This window comes from Culex pipiens, chromosome 2 (genome assembly GCF_016801865.2).
Source record: "Culex pipiens pallens isolate TS chromosome 2, TS_CPP_V2, whole genome shotgun sequence".
Lineage (NCBI taxonomy): Eukaryota > Metazoa > Arthropoda > Insecta > Diptera > Culicidae > Culex > Culex pipiens.
Window position 1 is genome coordinate 223,728,259 of NC_068938.1, and position 20,227 is coordinate 223,748,485.

Sequence of the window (20,227 nt, forward strand, 5' to 3'; positions counted from 1 at the left end):
AATCAAAAGCATGCTCTCCACGAGGTGGTCACTCCAAATATATTGCATTTATTTCATAAGTTAATCCGTATGTGCATCCATATTTACGTGCATACACCATTCCTCTACGAATTTTATTTCAGTGTTTTTCACAGCTGTCATCGCAAACGCGCGTAATGTTTACAAACAACAACAAACAATCATTCTGTCTCTACTATATTTTCCGGCCGGGTGATTCGCTGGCGCTCTTTTATCATCCGGCAATTTGATGGGCCAGCAGGTTCGTCGTAGGAAATCCGGATTTTCCATTGTTTTATGTTGCATTTAGTGCGTGTTCCGGACTCAGTAAGGCACCAGCAATCGAGATGGTGGTAACCCAGGAGGACAAGTCGATCGAGCTGCTGGACGTGGACCCTCAGGAGACGGAGGACGACGGGGCGGTGGTGGTTCTGGACTCCAAGCGGAAGGGCAAGCGCACCGTAATCAAGACTTTGACACGGCAGGCGTACTTTTTGCCCGTGTTTGGCCTGGTTGATCCAGAGAAACTCAAGCCGGGCGATTTGATGGGCGTAAACAACGACTCGTACCTCATCCTGGAGACACTTCCGGCCGACCGAGCAGTATTCGGACATTGGCGGGTTGGACAGGCAAATCCAGAAATTGATTGAGGCCGTCGTGCTGCCAACGACGCACAAGGACAAGTTCAAGAACCTGAGAATTCATCCACCGAAGTCGACCTACCCGAAGCTGGCCGGCCAGTAGCTGGTGCAGATGTTCATCGGAGACGGTGCCAAGCTCGTCTGGGACGCGTCCGCACTGGCCAAGGAAAAGTCGCCGTTGGTTTAATTTCTTTTTATTTGTGAAATCATCTTTTTTGTATTGTTAGATATGATGAAAAAAAAACGATATTGACCGCCCCTCCTCTCCCTTCTCCCCCCATGCGACAACTCGTTGGGTCGCGAACAGGTGCGCGTACTTTTTCAACTTGCTATTCGGCCCCACGATGAACGGATCTTTACGTTCCTGCTTCAACCACTTTGTTATCTCTCGATCACAGTTGTCCACCAAACTGCTCGGAGTCACGATCAGAACCCGCTTCACAATCGACTGCCCGTAAGGTCCCTGGTTCTTCAAGGTGTAGATCAACGCCAACGTCTGCAACGTCTTCCCCAGTCCCATCTCGTCGGCCAAAATCGCTCCAAACTGTTCCGAGTCTTCGCGTTTCATTCCCAAAACGCATTCGTACAGAAAGCTCACCCCTTCCCGCTGGTGAGCGGAACGCAACCCTTTGTTATACATCCACTGATCGAACGAAGGCTCCCGCATCATCAACGCATCATCACCTCCGCAATCGCTTCCTCCCCACCGTCCCAACCAGCTCGACACCCGTGTCGACACCACAATCGGACTCCCGGCGCACATCGACTCCGCCGGCGGCCTAAACCTTCCTCTCGCCTCGAATCGAACCATCTTCACCGGCACATCATTCTCCTTGGCCACCTCCCCATCAATCCGCTCCACCAGTTCAACCTCCTTGCTCAACCGCGAACCCTCCCAATCACCTTGCCGTCCTCGTCGCCCAACGTGACGCTCTTCCCGCCCACGATGGTCAACGTTCCGTCCCACGTTTTGTGCTTTTTGGTCGTTATTTTGCTCCAGCACACTTGCGTCGTCGTTGGTTCTGCGGGGGTGTGCAACGCTGCCGGCTTTCTGACTGCGACGGCTCGGGCTTCCAACACGCGGGCATGGTTCTCCGAGCTGGTGAGCAGCTCCAGCATGCCCGGGTCCAGTTGGGCTTGCGGTAACGGCTGCGGTCGGATTGTGAGGGTGGTGGAAGTTCGGCCGGCAGGGACCGCTTCATCGACGGTCCTGCCGTCACCACCCGCATTTGCTTCTTTAGTAGAAGTGCTGACGTTTCTGGTCCCGCTGTTCCCAATCTTCTTCCGGAAATCCTGAAGGTGAAAAAATATACCTCAAGCTGGATTGGAGCGGTGACAGTTTGTAAATGAAGGAAACAAACAAGTGACAGTTCTGAACTGTCACTACCCACACTGAACAAAATTTTGTTCCGATTGTTCCGAACAACGTGCAGATAAATAATATTTACGCCTGTATTTACGATATTTACGAAATATTTACGGAAGTAAATCTAATGCGCTACGGATCAACCATGTGCCCAACCCCGTGGTTTTATTGCAAAAATCAACATAAATTAAGAAGCAGTAAAGCAGTGTTGAGGATAATGGTGTGTTTTATCGAATCATCAGTAAAAATACCATCAGTCATGCTTATTTTTTAAATAGGAATTGAAACAAGTTGTGCACTTTTTGCAAGCGATTTTCTCTAATCGCGGTTTTTGCTTTTGTGCCCTAATGAAATGTTTGGCTCGATTTATCCATCAAAATTGTCAACATTCTAGGTACTTTAAGTTCACATCCGTGTTGGGGAAGCGCTTTTTCGGTGACCTATTTTATGCATTTTACAAACCAACCGAAGAACAATTCCGGCCACGTCAAACTATTACTTACAACAGAAAATTGCAGCCTGTCATTACTTCATACATATGCTGACTACTTTACCTCTCAGCGAAGCAGGTAATCATGGAATTGTCCAATACCGTCAGTAGGGGTGACATTGGGTCTGGGGGGTGAGATTGGGTCAAAAATGGATAATTTTGTTTTTACTAATTACTCTCAAAATACTAAACTATTTTTAAAAAAATCATAAGCAATAGACAGCTGACATGTTTAACAATATGTGAAATGAACAATATAGTCATAAAAACTGCTAGCATTTACTAAAATATTCCTTAAACTTAATGTTAAAATTTCACCGAAAATGTTGCCTCAAAAAAATTGCTTGGTACGAGAATCTCACAGGTGAATCAGCCTAAAATTCAGGAAAAAACATGAATGTACGATCTTTTCAACATAAATCGCTAGTGATTCATATTTTTCTATTATTTTTTATAACATAAAATTGAATTTTGAAAAAAAAAATATTTTGTTAAAATGTGGGGTGAAATTGGGTCAGCCTTGGCATGCTACGCACACCGTCATAATTGCATTTTATTACAGCATTGCACCAATACATTCAAAAGAGCGAGCAGTCAAACTGTCAATTTGCAGCACAATCAGAGCAAAACCAGCGTGTTTTCGAGTTGTTGGTAAGAATTTATTAAAAGTTTAGCCCAAGTTTTGAAGTTATTTTACCAATATTTTCAGCACAATGCCCCGCGTGTACAAGAGAGTGCCCGGTTCACGGGCATACCGAGATTACGAGGACGACAACCTCCAGAAATGTCTCAAGGCGATCGCAAGAGGAATGACGCACCGGGAGGCTTCCGAGGCTTACGGAATTCCAAAAAGCACAATCGGAAATAAGCTCTACACAGACCGGAACAAGGACGTCGGCGGCCAGCGCGTTTTCACGGATGAAGAGGAGCGTGCATTCGTGAGATGCTTGGTCACAATGGCGGAATTCGGATTTCCGGTTAACGAGGATGACCTCCGTTATGTTGTGAAGCACTACCTCACGAAAGTGGGACGGAACGTAGAGCGCTTCCAAGAGAACTTTCCTGGACGCGATTGGACGAAGTCCTTCCTGAGTCGTCATCCGGATCTTTCCGTGAGATTTGTGGCCAACATAAAGAAAAGCCGGGCTAAAATCACTGCGGAGATTTTGACGGAGTATATAAACAACCTTCTGGAAGTGGCCGTTGGAGTACCCCCAGAAAATTTCTGGAACTTCGATGAATCAAACGTGACGGACGACCCAGGCAGCAGGAAGTGCATTGTGAAGCGCGGTGTCAAGTATCCCGCGAATATAATGGACACGTCCAAGAGCAGTATTTCCATTATGATGGCCGGAAGTGCAGCGGGTGAGGTTTTGCCTCCCTACGTGGTGTACAAGTCGGCCAAGCTGTGGAGTACCTGAGTTGACAACGGCCCGCCCGGAACCAGATACAACAACTCTACAAGTGGCTGGTTCGACACCGCCATTTTTGAGGACTGGTTCGAGTTCCATTTGCTGCCGACCTTGAAGAAGCGCAGTGGTAAGAAGGTCGTGATCGGTGACAACGTCAGCTCGCACTTTTCGCCGCGTGTGCTGGAACTCTGCCAGATGCACAACATTTGTTTTGTGTGCCTCCCACCGAACTCAACGCACATCACCCAGCCCCTCGACGTGGCCTTCTTCGGGCCAATGAAGAAGCACTGGAGACAGATTCTGCGTTCCTACAAGGAGAAGAGTTCGAACTCTGCGACAAGTCTACAAAAACCACATTTCCCTGGATTGCTCAACCAGTTGATGGAGGCCATCAAACCGAACCAGAAGCACAACATGAAGGCGGGTTTCAAAAAATGCGGCATCTTTCCGACCTCGGTTGAACCTCTACTTAAGAGCGTTTCCTGTGTGCCAAGCTCGCCGGATCTAATCGAAGATAGCTTCAAGGATTTCTTGAACGCGAAACGCACTGCTGTTGTTGGGGGTGCCCCTACTAAACGTCGGAAGAAGTTCGACATTCCCGCGGGAACAAGCGTCACTGCTGAAGATTTGGCCAGGATCTCAAATCAAGAAAATGGACAACGAAAGAAACCGACGGAGAAACCTCCGAAGAAACCGGCTGTAAAACCGACCAAGAAGCCGGTAACTCGACGGGTGCTCAAGGAAAACTAATGACTGGTCTAACAGATTGATTCACACTCTTTAATTAACTCTAAGCATTTAACTGAAATGTTAATTATAACACTCGAGATTCACACATGTCATAAAACTGAACTCCAAATAAAATGACTCTGAACTACAAAATTGTATTCTTTTTTATCAACATCCTCATAAATTTCGTAAATCTTTTCAAAGAACTCGTGCTCGTGCATAAAATGTTTAGGTGGGTCTGACGAACATCATCATTTAATCATCCTGAACTTTTATCTTTAGAATAAATAGTAGTACTTCGTTAAAAAATCACCTCTCTTTACACAAATGATTTATGAATAGTTATTGCACTTAAAAAATAATTAAACATATAAATTGACCTCAAACTTTGAAATGTTATCATTTTTTCACACTGTTAAGTGAATTTCTGTTTTTTTTTTAAATTAGCTTTATTGGTTTTACTCACATACAAACATTTTCTTATAGCAATTTTTGATAATGTAAGCATTCAAAAAGCTAAACAACAATAAATTAAAATATTTTCTTATTTGACCCAATGTCACCCCCTCTAAGGGGTGAGATTGGTTCAATTTTAAAACGATTGGCATTTATGAACGGTTTGATTTTATTTAGCCATATTTAGGGAAAATGTTGGTAAATCATTCAAGAACATTCCCCCACATTGTTTATTTCGATATAATTTGAAATGTTTTTATTGTTTTAAAATAACAAAAGTAATAACGTTTTTTGACCCATAGTCACCCCCACTGACGGTATATTAAAAACAGCTAGAATCAACGGTTACAGCAAAACAACTACCCAGTCACGACTTTCTAGCAGGATTCTAGCAGAGTTCTTACAGAGCTGGATATTCTTACAGCATTCTAGCAGGATTCTGGCAAAACCAGCTCTGCTAGAATATTTTGTGACAGGGTATCCTTGCAATCATCGACAAGACGGAAAGAAAGCTCCATAGAACATCACTCACAACCCGTACGCAACCAGCAGAGCCCATTGCAACAAAAACTAGTGAAATTTGGCATCGATTTAGTCTTCAGCAGTCGGAACATTAATTTGGAACCCATCTTAAGCTCAACTGATGATCCCATACAGATTGGAGAAGCATCTAAGGGCATCTCCAGCGCTGGGGTGCAAATCAAATTTGCATCCGGCTCATGAATACCGAGATCAAATTTGCCACCTTGAAAAAACTCCGTCATCCTCACCGCTAGGGTAGCAAATTTGCCACCGAAACAAGCCCACCGCGGGGGTTGAATTCATGCCTAGAAATGCTAAAAGTTTATTAACTTTTTAATCCTTTTGAAAATTTCAAAGAATTTAATTTTTCGAAAATGACGAAAGTTAAACCATTAGCTACCCGATTTGATTCCCACCAAATTTGCTCTCGAGTTTGCCCCCGAGTCTCCCACCGCGCATAGCAAAGCAGGTATCAAATTTGATCTCAAGTTTATCTGTAGAAGAAAAATATTTTAAAATTTAATTATTTATAAATACAAAAATTCAAAAATGCGTTTACATAGCTTAATTTTTTTCAAAATTTTAAAAATTCGAAAATTGTAAAATTCGAAAATTTTAAGATTCAAAAATACGAAAATACAAAAATTCAAAATCGCGTTTAAATAGCTTAATTTTTGTTTTTTTTTTATTTTTTCAATCTGTTTATTTTTTTTATTTTTCAATTTTTTAAAAATATTTGATTTGATTTTTTTAAGCTTTAAATTTTTAATTTTTTGAAATTTGTTATTTTTTATTTTTTTTTTGTTTTTTTTTTTAATTTTTGTTTTTTTTAAGTTTTCAATATTTTTTATCTTTTTATTTAGGCTGGTACAAATATTTTTAAAAGTTTTTGTCACCCCCCCCCCCTTCAAAATTGGCCCGAAAAATCAGGGGGCAAAAAAATAATTTTACAATAAACTTCAAAATTTCAATGAAAATTCAAGTGCAACCAGCTGAAATCAAATTAAAATACATTCTTCTGCGTATAAAATCATTTTTAGCATGTTTGGGTTTGTTAAAAAATTATAATCTTTTTTGAAAATTTTCGATGCAAAATCTTTTTTTTTCGATACAATTTTTGTTTTTGTCAGATCTAAGATTTTTTGAAAACTAATGATTGCAAAACAACTGAACTAGTGAAAAATGCATTTTAAAACACTTTTTTCATTTAAATGACTATGGCTTGTTATTTAAATTTTTATATTTTTTATTTTTATTTTTTTTTAATTTTTTTTTCAATTTTATTTTTTTTATTTTGTAATTCTTTTATTTTTTTATTTTTTTTATACACACGCAGAAAAATAAGGCATATTTGAATAAAAAAACGTTTTGTTGATTTTTTTTTTGTTTTATTATAGAGACTTTACACCATTGTGCATTCATCTCTTCAGGGTGGATAGTGGAAGAGGAAAGGTTACAGAGTTTTAAATCACTTGTCTGGCTATATTTCAATATTTGTTACCATGCCTTTTTGTCTTCCTCACCTTACTGAGGAAAGGCTATAAAATCACTAGAAAAATGAACTTCTCAATTGACCCACCTTCATGTATACCTATCGACTCAGAATCAAATTCTGAGCAAATGTATGTGTGTGTGGTGGGATGTTGATCAAAAAATTGTCACTCGATTATCTCAAGACTGGCTAAACCGATTTTGTCCGTTTTGGCCTCATTCGATCCGCCCTGGGGTCCCATAAGTCGCTATTAAAAATTATGGAGTTTAGTTAAGTACTTTAAAAGTTATACTAAAAAAACGATTTTAAAAAAAGTTCGGAAGATTGTAAAAAGGGTGGTTTTTGTAAGAAAACCCGTCATGCTATACATTTTTAGAAAGGTATTTAGAAGACCTTTTCAACGCTTCCAAGACATTGAAGATCTGAAAACCTTATCAAAAGTTATAAGCATTTAAGTGTTATTTACACACTTTTTGGAGGCCGGATCTCAGATATTTTGATGAAAAAGTTATCTCTCATGCGACCTATCGTTGCATAGGACCATTCCAACGCGTCCAAAACATTGAAGAGCTGACAACCCTATCAAAATTTATAAACACCTAAGTGTTATTTATGCACATTTTGGAGGCCGGATCTCATGATCATCTAATCTTATCTCATGATATTCATGCGACCTTTCTTTGGATAGGTAATTAAAAGAACTTTTGAACGAGCACGAATTGGATTGAAGATCTGACTACCCTATCTAGTGGTATGAATAATGAGTCAAAATTGATAAAACTCTGAAAAACACCGCTATTTTGTGTCTATTTTGGATAGCACCCTTAAAATGTGAGGAAGGCACCAACCACCTAAGGGTGGATTAAGTAACGTTTTTCTAAATATTTCTGTCTATGTTTCAAACATTTAGCGGAAAATGTTGATCTTAAATTATCAAGTTCTTCAATTTGTTTTGTTGATTTGAAAATCAATTTTTTTGTTGAATCAACTCTAAACGTCAATGCAGCTTTTTCAAAACAACAAAAGACTTTTGTGGAATCGAGAAAACCAAGGTTTGTTTGAACGCAAAATCGGCGTTGATTATATTTAACAAAAATTTTGTTGATTCAAAACTCGTACAGGCTGATTCTACAAAACTTTTTTCTGCGTGCATAAAAAACAATTTAAATTTTTTTCCGTGCATGATTCAGTTTTCCGTGCATCATTCCATTTGCCGCAGTAGCAAAATAGCTATAGCAAAGTGAAATCCCGAAGAACTGAGAGCAAATTTGCTACCGCTACAGGTACCGCGTTGGGGTTGACGTCGGGTGCAAATTTGATTTGCTTCGATGTTTGCTACCCGCGCTGGAGATGCACTAACCAAGGGTGGGGAAAAGGCTGAGAAGGAAAAACAGAAAGGCCGTGTCCTCCATTTGAGGTCAGCAGTAACTAAACACACCACCAAGAAAAGGTTTAACATCACAACTAGCGACGCGGATTCAGGTAACGGATCAACGTTCCGGCACCAAAGAAGATTGATGGGAATATACCTACTAGCGATAAACCTTCAGTCGAGAACAGAACCCTAATGAAGTCTGCAAGTAGGGGAACAGCATCTAATTCCAGCGTGCCTCTAATGTTGGCAGGTCAGAACTTTGACATTTAATTAAAGCTAATTAAAAGCGTTTTCAACTGAAATCGAGTGATAAATAGCTCAATAAGAAGTGAGCAAGCAAGTTTCTATCAAAAGTTTTGCAAAATTAGTCGTTTAAATAGTGAAAATCAGCAAATTGGATGGAGTTAGGAGCGAGTGCCTGCCAAACATACGAGAATTACCCCTAGTAGACGAAATACTTTTTTTTTTCAAAATATTATAATTTAGTAGAGTAGAGTAGAAGTAGAGAGTTGGAAGAGCCATCATACAAAATAGACAATTAGCTTGTTGTGTTTATTTCGCTATATTCATACCGTAACGTGTCTCGATAATTCACAATAAATAAGATTAGGGAACTTACGCAAAACGAAATCAAGTACAGTTTACAGTCATACGCGTTGTCATGGGATTTCTATTTTAATCAGTACAGTTATAATACTAGCTAGTGTAAACTAAAACAAAAAAACAACGGAATGTCTTTTTTTACTACACACTGTGCTATCGTAATAAAGCATGAGACAGACAACGTAAAAAAACAGTGTTGAGAAATTTCCTTCGCTTCAGTACAAACTATGTATAATCATCAGCAATAGGTGTAAACATTCTCTTTTTAGAGTACACACACATATTTTCATTTCATCAATGGTTTGTAACATTATATGCTAATAATAATCATCATAATAAGTAATTCTCGAGATTTCAACACTGAGATATTTTACGCTAAGTAGTGAGTTCGTCACTTGAAATTTCGCGCACAATGATAAAAACAAACATCTCTCGTCGCGCTGCCTATCCTTTTCCTGTTCTGGCTAAAAAGCGTGTGTTCTCTGCTCTCAATTGAGGATTTGAGGGGAATACTAAACTTAAAGTGAGTAACTTACATTTTTGGTGTGACTTTGCTACTGAATCGGTGGACGCGCGCTACGCTCTAGCCTAATTTGTATCGTTTGTTCGTTTTGGAATGGCAAATTTAACACAATATAATATGCGAGAAGAAGGGGAAGGGGGAAAGCGTTTTTTGTTGTATTCTCTCTCGGTGAATGGCGGACGAAAACGTGTGATTTTTTTTGTTGTTGTTGCATAGAGTGTGTGAAAAGTCGACAATAGCAATAGTTTAAGTGGGGGTGTGACGACTAAGTGGTCTAATGTTCCGTTGGCGCCGAATCGATCAGCGAAATGGACAGCGAACGTGACATCCGATGGGTGCGCAGAAAGTGTTGGTCGATTTGGTCGTTCTCGTTGCAACTGGGGCTGAGTTGGTGCTGACGGAGCGAGTTTAACGTTGGCAGCACGTTGACCACTTCGGAGATGGCGGAGTTGAAGCTGAGGACGATGTCGCTGCTGTTCGTCGATTCCGCTGCAAGCTGCGAGTCTAGCGATCGTTTCCCGGTCGAGAGGGCAGGGCTGTTTTCAGCTTGACTGCGGAACGGATTCGCGAGTTTGTTGGACTCTTTGATCACGCTCGTTCCTTGATTTTCCAACATCCGGATGAGATGAGATTCAAACGGTTTGACTAGAGTTGTGCTGTTGGCGTTGCTGGCTTCGGTACTGCTGGAGATCATGTTGTGTTGGGAGGACAACTTCAGCACCGGGCGGCCGGATGATGGTCGTTTGGGTTTTCTCTTTGGCGAGGCATTTTCCTTTTCCGGCGATTTTACCGTGGAAGACACGACATTGTCCTGTTCGAGGTTTTCCTTGTCTCGGCTGGAACCGGGCGCCGTACTAGAGCTGGAGCGGCCATTGTTTTTCGGTCGCTTGTTCCGGTTCTCCGACGACTGGGACTGGCGGCTGGACGATGGCGTCGATTCGTAGTTGCGGGATTCGGACAAGTGCTGCAGCGAGTACCAATTGATGAGCCAATTGTCTGAAAAGGGGGGGAGAAGCGAAAGGTAAGTGAGCTTTGTCATTCGCGCGATAAAACCCGACGAGACACTTACTGCAGCTGAAGCAGATGTATTTGTCCTCGGTGTCACTTCGTTCCGCCTGTGTCGAGGGGAGAAATTAAAAGAAATATTAAAAGATAGTTTGATTTCCCCAAAGGAGGAGAGTTGAACTCAGTTCATTCAACGGCAAAGATAGAAGAACGTGGAAAGGAGCACTACAGAAAACATCTGCTCGCCTTTTTATTGCCCTCTCCACCTCTACATCCTTTCCTTCGCTCTGGTCTTCCCACCCGCGCGCGCGCCTTGCCCCGTATTCCGTTACATTGCCGCATGTGTGAAGGTATGTAATATCCTGGCGAACAAACACACACACACAAACACATGAACTATGTTTAGTTAGTTTGACTAAAGCTTAGGGTGGTCAAATTTAATTCTTTTTTCAATTTCTCATTGTCATCCTTTTTTGTTACAGAAAAAAAAACAAATTTAATTTCAATCCTGTTATGACCACCCCAAGGCAGGTAATTATTTGAAATAGATTTGTTCGAAATATAAAGGTAATTAAACTATTTTTCTGTTACAAAAAAAATGAAACAATCGGCTACTGTTCACTAAGGTCACTCTGTCCCCGCGCGACACGCGGGGGTTATTGAATCGTGCCAGAAAGACCAACCAACGAAAAAAAAATCGATAATCCGCCTTTCACCCACTTTTTCCTTTAGACAAGGACGAGCGCTTACCCGAAAGTTGTACTTTTGATAGATGACCTCGCGGATGTTGGGCCCGTTCCGGGGCTCGAAGATGTTCAGCGACAGGTTGGTGTAGATTCCGCAGATGAGGCAAACGTTGGTCTTTTTGCCAGCCGCTGGTGGTGCTGCTGCCGCCGGGGCCGGACCTGGTCCGCCGTCCTTCCCGGGGGTCGCGTCGCTCGACGAGGCGGGAGTGCTCATTCCGACGGCGGTGGCGGCAGTCCTGCAATTGTTGATGAGGGGTTGTTTGAGTGCGGGGGGGTGCGGATTAGAGACAAAGCGCACTTAATTTGATTAGGCTGAGCTCGTTTTTTTTTCAGACGAGGGAAACACGCATTTAGGGCACGGAAAAATCAATTATTTTTTGCATTGAAATCGGTCAAACGGGTAAACGATCCGCAAACTTACCTGACTTGCACTATGTATGTGACAACTTATCGGATAAAAGAACCGGAATCAATCTTGCTATCCTAATTTAAAGGATTATTACGATTCCGAAAAAAACAGCTTCGTTTTCTCGCGAACGATTCCAGTCCTGCAGCCTGCAGCGCCCAGCAGCAGATGTTTTCACACCAAAAAACGATGTGTTGTGGATTGATTGTAGGTTGTCTGCTATTTAACATTTTGACAGATAGGTGTGATTGAAGCGAAGCGTTGCCAGTTTTCTACAATATTTACGTACAGAAAATTGTGTAAACTCTAAAACTTTAAACCATTTTCTCTAAACTAAACTGTGAATAATTTTTTCCTTTGGATTTTTTTTTTAATTTTTCACCTGAAATGCCGAAATTCCTAGAATGTTTTTTTGAACATATTTTAAGATCAGAAGGAACTCGGTCAAGAAAAGTTGAGCATTTTTTTCGTGACTCTCCCAAAAAATGTTGACAGTTCGGAAATTATATTCAACTTTTAAAATTTTGAACTATTGTTTTATGAGTTTTGAAAATCATAAATTTTCTGAAACTTTTGAATACAAGAATTTTTTAAATTTAGCATTTTAGAATTTCAAAAATAATAAAAATTCAAAATAATAGGATTTTAATTTTTAAAATTGAAATAAGGCTTTCTAGGCCCAGTAAAAAAAATAATAATTTAACCCAAAAATGACGAACTTCTCGTCACAGTGCCCTGATGCAAACAAAGACCGAGCTGAGCTGTCACAGCCCTGCGAAGTATGTTTGCTACATATCGGGCGGCCAGTAAAAAAAAACAGCTAAAAGTCGCCTAACAAAAAAATGCTAGAAAGAGATAGGAAACCTGATGCAAACAAACGTCCAGCTGTAATGTAAACATACTTTGAATGTGTGGCCGGGACCGTGGTGTAGGGGTAAGCGTGATTGCCTCTCACCCAGTCGGCCTGGGTTCGATCCCAGAAGGTCCCGGTGGCAAATTTTGAGACGATGATCTGATCACGCCTTCCGTCGGATGGGGAAGTAAATGTTGGTCCCGGTCTAACCTAGAGGTGTTAGGTCGTTAGCTCAGTCCAGGTGTAGGAGTCGTCTCCCTGGGTCCTGCCTCGGTGGATTCGCTGGTAGGCAGTTGGACTCACAATCCAAAGGTCGTCAGTTAGAATCCCGGGGTGGATGGAAGCTAAGGTGTAAAAAGAGGTTTGCAATTGCCTCAACAATCAAGCCTTCGGACACCTAGTTTCGAGTAGGAATCTCGCAATCGAGAACGCCAAGGCAAAGCTGTAGAGCGAATAATTTTGATTTTGACTTTGAATGTGTTGGTAAATTTCTGACTAGAAAGCCTTATTCTTAAGAAGAGAATATATAAAGTTCCCAAAACTTTTAAAATCTAGAAATCTAAAATTACAAAAATGAAACATATATACTCATGTATACATATATACTCATATATACTCACAATCCAAAGGTCGTCAGTTAGAATCCCGGGGTGGATGGAAGCTAAGGTGTAAAAAGAGGTTTGCAATTGCCTCAACAATCAAGCCTTCGGACACCTAGTTTCGAGTAGGAATCTCGCAATCGAGAACGCCAAGGCAAAGCTGTAGAGCGAATAATTTTGATTTTGACTTTGAATGTGTTGGTAAATTTCTGACTAGAAAGCCTTATTCTTAAGAAGAGAATATATAAAGTTCCCAAAACTTTTAAAATCTAAAAATCTAAAATTACAAAAATGAAATTTAAGAATAATATGTATTATGTATTTGGGTTTGCTGTAAAATAAAATTATAAAAATCTCAACATTTGTACAGACTTTTATATGATCAGCATCTAGCACTGTCTGGCAGCACTGGTAAACGTCAAATAACAGAGCAGCCAACTGAAAAATAAACCGGGAGTATACCGAGGGGTCGCTCTCGCAATGATGAAGTTTTGCGGAATTCGAAATTAATTAAATCCGGTCATTTTACCAACTGTAATATTTTTTCATTCATTTTAATTTATGATTCATACGAATCAATTGCAAATCAAGGTTAGAAAACTCCCATCTTTGCTCATTTTTCCAAGTCTAAAACTTTCCACCCACCCATCGAACGACCCCCCAGGCCTCTCCTCTCCTTTTCCCTCCTTCGTGTGTTGGGTGTCAGTCAGCCCGGCTAGAAGAGTGCAACAACGCAGCGCTGTCGTTCGTTCGTTCGCACGAACGAATGTCAACCCAAAAGAGAGAGCGCGCGAGCAAGAGAGTAGCAAAGCCACCATATCCATCCATCCCTGCTTGCTGTGTTTTGTGTGTTTTCCCGAAAAGTTTTAGAAAATTCCCTCGGAAAAAAGGCTGCGGAAAAGGCCAGCTCGAGTGTTGGAAAGAACGCGGATTAGCGAATGCACCAGTCGGCAGGTGAGACAGGCGGCCAACCTCTTTTCGGAGATTGCGGGACTGTTTTCCTTCTGAACGGCCATTGAAGCTTTTTTTTCGTCTTCTCCTTTTTGTTCGTCTTTTTTTTTGCTTGCTTGGCTCCTGGCAAATTTTGGGGTGTTTCGCAAAAATAATCGGAATTTGTTCGGTTCCCACAGTGACCATCGGCGTCCGGAACGAACTGCAGGATTTGCGAGGGTGGAGGCTAGGCATCGAGGGCGGGAGTCAGCGGAACCGGTGAATCGGCATAAAACACACACACACACACGTACACACTTGTAGAAAGTGCCGGAAGGGGCGATGGCAGATATCATCTATCCGCCGGGATGTCGGCCAATAAACGAGGACATGGGTCCGGACGAGTTGATTCGGCGGCTGAAAACGCTGACACACACACTGCAGGCGATGGGTCAGGACGAGGGAATGTACACGCAGTATATTCCGCTTGCCGTGCACCTGGCGGACGAATACTTTCTTCAGCATGCTTCCAAGGACGTCCAGCTGTTGATTGCGTGCTGTATAGCGGACGTGCTGCGGGTTTATGCGCCGGAAGCGCCGTACAAGGACCAGGACCAGATTAAGGGCATCTTTCTGTTTCTGATCAAGCAGCTGAACGGGCTGAAGGACCCGAAGGATCCGGCTTTTAAGCGGTACTTTTATCTGCTGGAGAATCTGGCCTACGTAAAGTCCTTCAATATGTGCTTCGAGCTGGAGGATTGCCAGGAGATATTCTGTACGCTGTTCAGTTTGATGTTCAAGATTGTCAAGTAAGGATGGGCACTCAACTGGAGGCCGGAATGGAAGTTTTAATCTTTTACTTTTTTTTATAATTTCAGCGACGAGCACAGCTGCAAGGTGAAGTCGTTTATGCTGGATGTGCTGTGCCCGTTGATCACCGAGTCGGATTCCGTTTCGAACGATCTGCTGGATTTGATATTCATCAACATTGTGGAACCGCTGAGGACACAGAAGAAGAACGCGTACCAGCTGGCCAAGGATCTGATCGTGAAGACGAGCGACACGCTTGAGTCGTACACGCAGGCCTTCTTCAACCAAATTCTCATACTGGACAAGTATGAAAAGCAGTACCAGATAATGCCCAAGATCTACGACGTCATCTACGAGTTGAACGTAATTAGTCCGTCGATTTTGCTGTCGGTGCTTCCTCAGCTGGAGTGTAAGCTAAAGTCTGCCCAGGAGAACGAACGACTGAAGGCGGTTTCGCTGCTGGCCCGGATGTTCTCCGAGAAGGATTCAACGCTGGCCAAGCAGTACGGCCCGCTGTGGCGACAGTTCCTAGGTAGATTCTACGACATTGCCGTTCCTATCCGCATCAAGTGTGTTCAGAGCACGATGCACTTTCTGCTCAATCATCCAAACCTGAGGAAAGACATCATCGACATTCTGAAGGTCCGCCAGCACGACTCGGACGAAACGGTCCGTTACGAGGTGGTGATGGCCATCGTGGAGACTGCAAAGCGAGACTTTCAGATCGTGTCCGAGTCGGAGGATTTGCTCGAGTTCGTGAAGGAACGTACGCTGGATAAAAAGTACAAAATTCGCAAGGAAGCGATGAACGGACTGGCGATGATCTACAAAAAGTATCTCAGCGATAGCAACGTGCCCGAGGCGACGAAAAAAGCCATCAACTGGATAAAGGATAAAATATTGCATGGATATTACATGACCGGGATCGAGGATCGACTGCTGGTCGAGCGGCTTCTCATCACCTGCCTAGTTCCGTATCAACTGCCGGCCGAAGATCGTATGAAGAAGCTGTACCAGTTGCTTGGCACGATTGACGAAAATGCCACGAAGGCGTTTATCGAGCTGCAGAAGAACCAACTCAAGGTGCGACGAAGCGTGGCGGAATGGATCAAACTGCACAGGATCAAGGAGATCAATCCGACCATCCAGAAGGACATGAACGCCAAGTGCACCAACATTGCAAAACAACTGCCAGAGCCGGTGAAAGCGCAAGAATTTCTGCTCAAGTTTAGCGCGCAGATGCGCAAAGATCCGAAGCTCATATCCGAGATGGAGACTATTCTGAAGCGGGACGTGTCCTGCAAAGAGTGCGCTGATACCATGGCGATCGTACTGAAAAAGCTCGGCCAACCGATCATGACCAATACGTACTACAACACGGTCAAGATGTTGCTCGAGCGTATCGCCTCCGTCATGGTCGACAAACAATCAATCGGAATCCTGATCGAGCTCATACAGGAATGCATGAACGGATCGGAAGTGATTGACGAAGTCAGTCTACCCTCGGAATCGGCGGGCGAGCGTGGCCTCAAGCTGTTGACCGTCCTGGCGTACGTATTTTCCGCGCACTTCCAACACGAAGAGATTCTGCGCCACATGATCGGCTTGCTCAACTTTGACGAGGAATACGTCGCGCCGTACGTGCTGAAGGCCTTCACGTACCTGGGCCGCTACAAGCCGCTGATTGAGTCGCACCTCGAAATCATTAAAGAACTGGCCCCGATCTGCAAGGAGTTTGCCGTGGCCGGGTCGCCGAAGCAGGCCAAACACGCAATTCGCTGCATGTTCGTCAACACTCAGTCCGGCGATCCGAGCGTCGATCCCAGCATAGACATCTTCCCGGACATTGTGGAGTCGTTCAAGGGTACGCTCAACCCAGACAACGAACACTACCGGACGGCGATCGTCAGCCTCGGTCACATTGCGTACAACCTGCCGGAAAAGTTCCACGTACAAATCAAGAACATAATCTCGCGTAAAATCGTCAAAGAACTGCTCGTGAAGGAAGCGTCCGAAGGTCGACCCGAGGGCCTCAGCTCGGACTGGTGCGACGAAGAAGATCTCCCCGAGGAAACCCGCTGCAAGGTGGAGGGACTCAAAACGATGGCACGTTGGCTGCTGGGCCTCAAAAAGGACGTCCTTTCGGCCCAAAAGACGTTCCGGATGCTGAACGCCTTCATCAGCAAAAAGGGCGACCTGCTCGAGCAGGGGACGCTCTCGTCGGCGGAGAAATCCTGGCTGCGGCTCAGCGCCGGCAAAGCGATGCTCAAGATCTGCGAGCAAAAGGGCGTCGGTGATCAGTTCATCGCGGAGCAGTTCTACAACCTGTCCCAGCTGATGGTGAGAGTTGTTTGAATTTTGGGCATGAGTTGGTTACTAAATGGCTGTTTTTTGATTGCAGTCCGATCCGGTGCTGGAAGTTCGGGACATCTTCGTCAAGAAGCTGCACAAGGGCCTCAACAAGGGCATCCCCCACAAATGTCTTCCGCTGGACTTTATGGGCTTTTACGTGCTGGGCGGACGGGAACCGGACAGAAAGTAATTTAAAAAATGATAACTTAAATTGATAAATTTGCCAATATTCTACTTTGTTTCGCAGACTACAGCAGCAGATCAAGTCGAACATCGAAACGGACGTCAACCGAAGAAGGGAATACGTCAAGACCTTTGCCACCGGTAAACAAACCCGCGAGGAATCTCGAACAAAAAAACTCTAACAACTTTTTCTTTCGCTCCGCAGTGGAACGCGCCATGTGCCAGCTGCCGCACATCCTGCCCGACTACATGCTGGTGTTTGCCGTCCCAGTATTGACGCACGATCCGCGCTTCACGCGGCACACCGACCCGGTCCAGCTGCGCCAGATCGAGCGCTGCCTGTGGATGATCCTCGAGCCGCTCGTCAACAACAAGGAGTTCTTCTGCTTTGGCTTCTACAAGAACCTGATCGAGCGGATGAAGAACCACAAGGATTCGCTCAAACCGGACGACGAGGACACCAACAATGTGAGTTTGCACTTGAATTTCTCCTGGCCTACCCTCGAAATTCTCAAATTCCCATTTACAGAAACTGTGGGCCATCTGCGACATTGCCCTGGGGCTGATTCTGACCAAAGTAAACACGTTCGACGCGCGCGAGTTTCCCGTGGACGCGCGCATCCCCTCGATGTACTTCCAAGCGCAGCCCGAAAGTTTCCACAACGACCGGCTGTACATCCCCGAGGACATGTACCACCTGACGGGGTCGTCCTCGTCGGCGCCCGCGAAAAAGACGCTCGCTGGGGTGAGTTTCCAAAAAGTCGATTTCAATTGGTTCAAAAATTTCAACGTTCCTTCCGCAATTAGGACCGCAAAAAGCCGACCACTTCGAAGAATGCGCTGAACCACGAAGGCAACGGCGGAACCAGCGAGGACAATGTCGGCATCGATTCCGGCGCGGACGACGACGAACCGCCGACGAAAAAGATGCACAGCAGTAGCAACGAGGACGACTAACGAGCTCTAGCAAGGTAACTAAAACACACACACAGACACATTTTTAGATTTAACCCAAACCTCTAACGTTAAGGCCAGAAAGTTGATCTTTTTCAAAAAGGTTGAGATGATGAAAATATAAAATCTAAATTTGCCGTGGAGATACACATTTTGTGAACGGAGAAATATTACAATTATGTTTTCTGATGTTAAGTTATTATTTATACAAACAAAAAACAAAAAAATGACACGCGTGACACGAAAGAGGGCGGCTTCCTCTTTTGTTTCCTTTTGGCAAACAGTTTGGCGCGAGTTGGATGTGTCTAAAAGAGTTAAGGGTAAAGTTGTAATTGCGCTGAAATTATTATCAACTTTATTAAAGTGACAGGGCAAAACTACTAAGAGAAAGAAAGTAAAAAAAAACAAGCAGGAAAATCCAATAAAATCATACAAATTTAATAATCGTGCTGGTCGTTGCTCAAATCCGAACGTTGTCCTTGAATCAAAGAAATTGGTCGGGGTTATGGGATTTCTATTGAAGCAATCAAAATTTTGGTAGAAAAATTGGCAATAATGCCCAATTTTTGTCGATCCATGATGACAAGGTAGCTGGTGATTTTTGGAAACGGTTCGTTAACTTTCGACAAGCGAGGGTTAGAGTCGGGACGGCTAAAAGAAGGGGCGCGCCAATATGGGAATGTGAAGTAATTTGTGATTGTAGACGGTATTGTTTTGATTCGCAGCATGTTAAACCAAGAACGGGGTTTCTCTTCTATTTATTTACAGCTGCAATCTATCTTCTGTTTTTATTTTGTTTGACTGATTTTCTATACGGCTTCTGTTTAATACCCACCATTCATAGGGGAACAGCCTCTAATTCCAGCGTGCCTCTAATGTCAGCAGGTCAGAACTTTGATATTCAATTAAAGCTAATTAAAAGCGTTTTCAACTGAAATCGAGTGATAAATAGCTCAATAAGAAGTGAGCAAGCAAGTTTCTATAAAAAGTTTTACAAAATTAGTTGTTTAAATAGTGAAAATCAGCAAACTGGACGGAGTTAGGAGCGAGTGCTTAACCTGCCAAACATACGAGAATTTCCCCTATATATTTTTTTAAATTAATTTTTGATTCTCTTATTTCTATACGCTTTTCTTTTTACTGTAACGAACTGTTTCTTAACAAATATAGTTTCCTTGTGGTAGCGATATCAATTGTGTTTATCATTTGCCCTTTCTTTGTTGTTGTCCCCCCGATTGCGTTTGTTTTTCTATACGGGCGGCTTCGCGGAGTTTGACAGTTGCGTTCGTAAAGTTGAACGGTGCGGGTCGCGGTCATCACGCAAGATTTTCGTTGCCGTTTCCGTCTTTGTTGTCCCCCCGATTGTGTTTGTTTTTCTATCCGGGCGGTTTCGCGGAGTTTGACAGTTGCGTTCGTGAAGTTGAACGGTGCGGGTCGCGGTCATCACGCAAGATTTTCGTTGCCGTTTCCGTTTTTGTTGTCCCCCCGATTGTGTTTGTTTTTCTAACCGGGCGGTTTCGCGTTTTTGCTTTTTCGAATATTATTTGGTTTTATCTTTCCACAGCCGGCTGTCTAAGATTGAATCATTTATTCTAAATCAACACCAAATAACCGGGAATAGTCTCATCCGCATCATCCGACTTTTTGTCTTGAGAATTCATAATCCATCACATTATTAAACAAAATTTATTGATTATTGGGTCGCATCATCATCCTCTATGATGAATCCTGGCCATTACCTTTACCCACTAACAAAATCCCAAGTAGAAGTAGTTTTTCCGGC

General features: G+C 43.2%; 3 protein-coding genes and 1 pseudogene across 4 annotated transcripts; 3 read left to right on the forward strand and 1 right to left on the reverse strand.

Annotated features, from left to right (window-relative positions):
• The first annotated feature begins 179 nt into the window (after positions 1 to 179).
• Positions 180 to 2,084, forward strand: LOC120429110 (uncharacterized; annotated as a pseudogene).
• Positions 2,085 to 3,207: 1,123 nt separating this feature from the next.
• Positions 3,208 to 4,656, forward strand: LOC120429094 (uncharacterized). The gene is made up of 2 exons (XM_039594257.1): positions 3,208 to 3,890; positions 3,942 to 4,656. Exons 1-2 carry the CDS (start codon positions 3,208 to 3,210, stop codon positions 4,654 to 4,656), a joined length of 1,398 nt encoding a protein of 465 aa, XP_039450191.1.
• A 4,362-nt stretch (positions 4,657 to 9,018) lies between these two features.
• On the reverse strand, positions 9,019 to 11,962 carry LOC120429108 (protein phyllopod). Of its 2 annotated transcripts, none has more exons than XM_039594273.2 (4): positions 11,779 to 11,962; positions 11,362 to 11,669; positions 10,676 to 10,721; positions 9,019 to 10,602 (listed from the first exon to the last, which is right to left on the reverse strand). In XM_039594273.2, exons 2-4 carry the CDS (start codon positions 11,569 to 11,571, stop codon positions 9,881 to 9,883), a joined length of 978 nt encoding a protein of 325 aa, XP_039450207.1. In that variant the 5' UTR covers positions 11,572 to 11,669; positions 11,779 to 11,962; the 3' UTR covers positions 9,019 to 9,880. The 2 variants fall into 2 exon arrangements, with proteins under 2 accessions (XP_039450207.1, XP_039450206.1); XM_039594272.2 differs by having other exon boundaries at positions 11,362 to 11,593; positions 11,779 to 11,961.
• A 2,024-nt stretch (positions 11,963 to 13,986) lies between these two features.
• LOC120429097 (sister chromatid cohesion protein PDS5 homolog B-B) lies at positions 13,987 to 18,633 on the forward strand. The gene is made up of 8 exons (XM_039594261.2): positions 13,987 to 14,169; positions 14,346 to 14,954; positions 15,024 to 17,295; positions 17,357 to 17,493; positions 17,555 to 17,631; positions 17,696 to 17,958; positions 18,020 to 18,235; positions 18,298 to 18,633. The coding sequence occupies exons 2-8, from the start codon at positions 14,488 to 14,490 to the stop codon at positions 18,445 to 18,447; spliced, it is 3,582 nt and encodes a 1,193-aa protein (XP_039450195.1). The 5' UTR covers positions 13,987 to 14,169; positions 14,346 to 14,487; the 3' UTR covers positions 18,448 to 18,633.
• The last annotated feature ends 1,594 nt before the right edge of the window (positions 18,634 to 20,227 follow it).

Excerpts from the sequence above, each read along its gene's own strand:
- LOC120429094 (XM_039594257.1), top strand. The coding sequence starts at position 3,208 with ATGCCCCGCGTGTACAAGAGAGTGCCCGGTTCACGGGCATACCGAGAT. Across the intron at positions 3,891-3,941 it reads CCTCCCTACGTGGTGTACAA|ATACAACAACTCTACAAGTG; the intron begins GTCGGCCAAGCT and ends GCCCGGAACCAG.
- LOC120429108 (XM_039594273.2), bottom strand. The coding sequence starts at position 11,571 with ATGAGCACTCCCGCCTCGTCGAGCGACGCGACCCCCGGGAAGGACGGC. Across the intron at positions 10,722-11,361 it reads ATCAAAAGTACAACTTTCGG|GCGGAACGAAGTGACACCGA; the intron begins GTAAGCGCTCGT and ends CCCTCGACACAG. Across the intron at positions 10,603-10,675 it reads ATACATCTGCTTCAGCTGCA|ACAATTGGCTCATCAATTGG; the intron begins GTAAGTGTCTCG and ends CCCCCTTTTCAG.
- LOC120429097 (XM_039594261.2), top strand. The coding sequence starts at position 14,488 with ATGGCAGATATCATCTATCCGCCGGGATGTCGGCCAATAAACGAGGAC. Across the intron at positions 17,296-17,356 it reads ACAACCTGTCCCAGCTGATG|TCCGATCCGGTGCTGGAAGT; the intron begins GTGAGAGTTGTT and ends TTTTGATTGCAG. Across the intron at positions 18,236-18,297 it reads CGAAAAAGACGCTCGCTGGG|GACCGCAAAAAGCCGACCAC; the intron begins GTGAGTTTCCAA and ends TTCCGCAATTAG.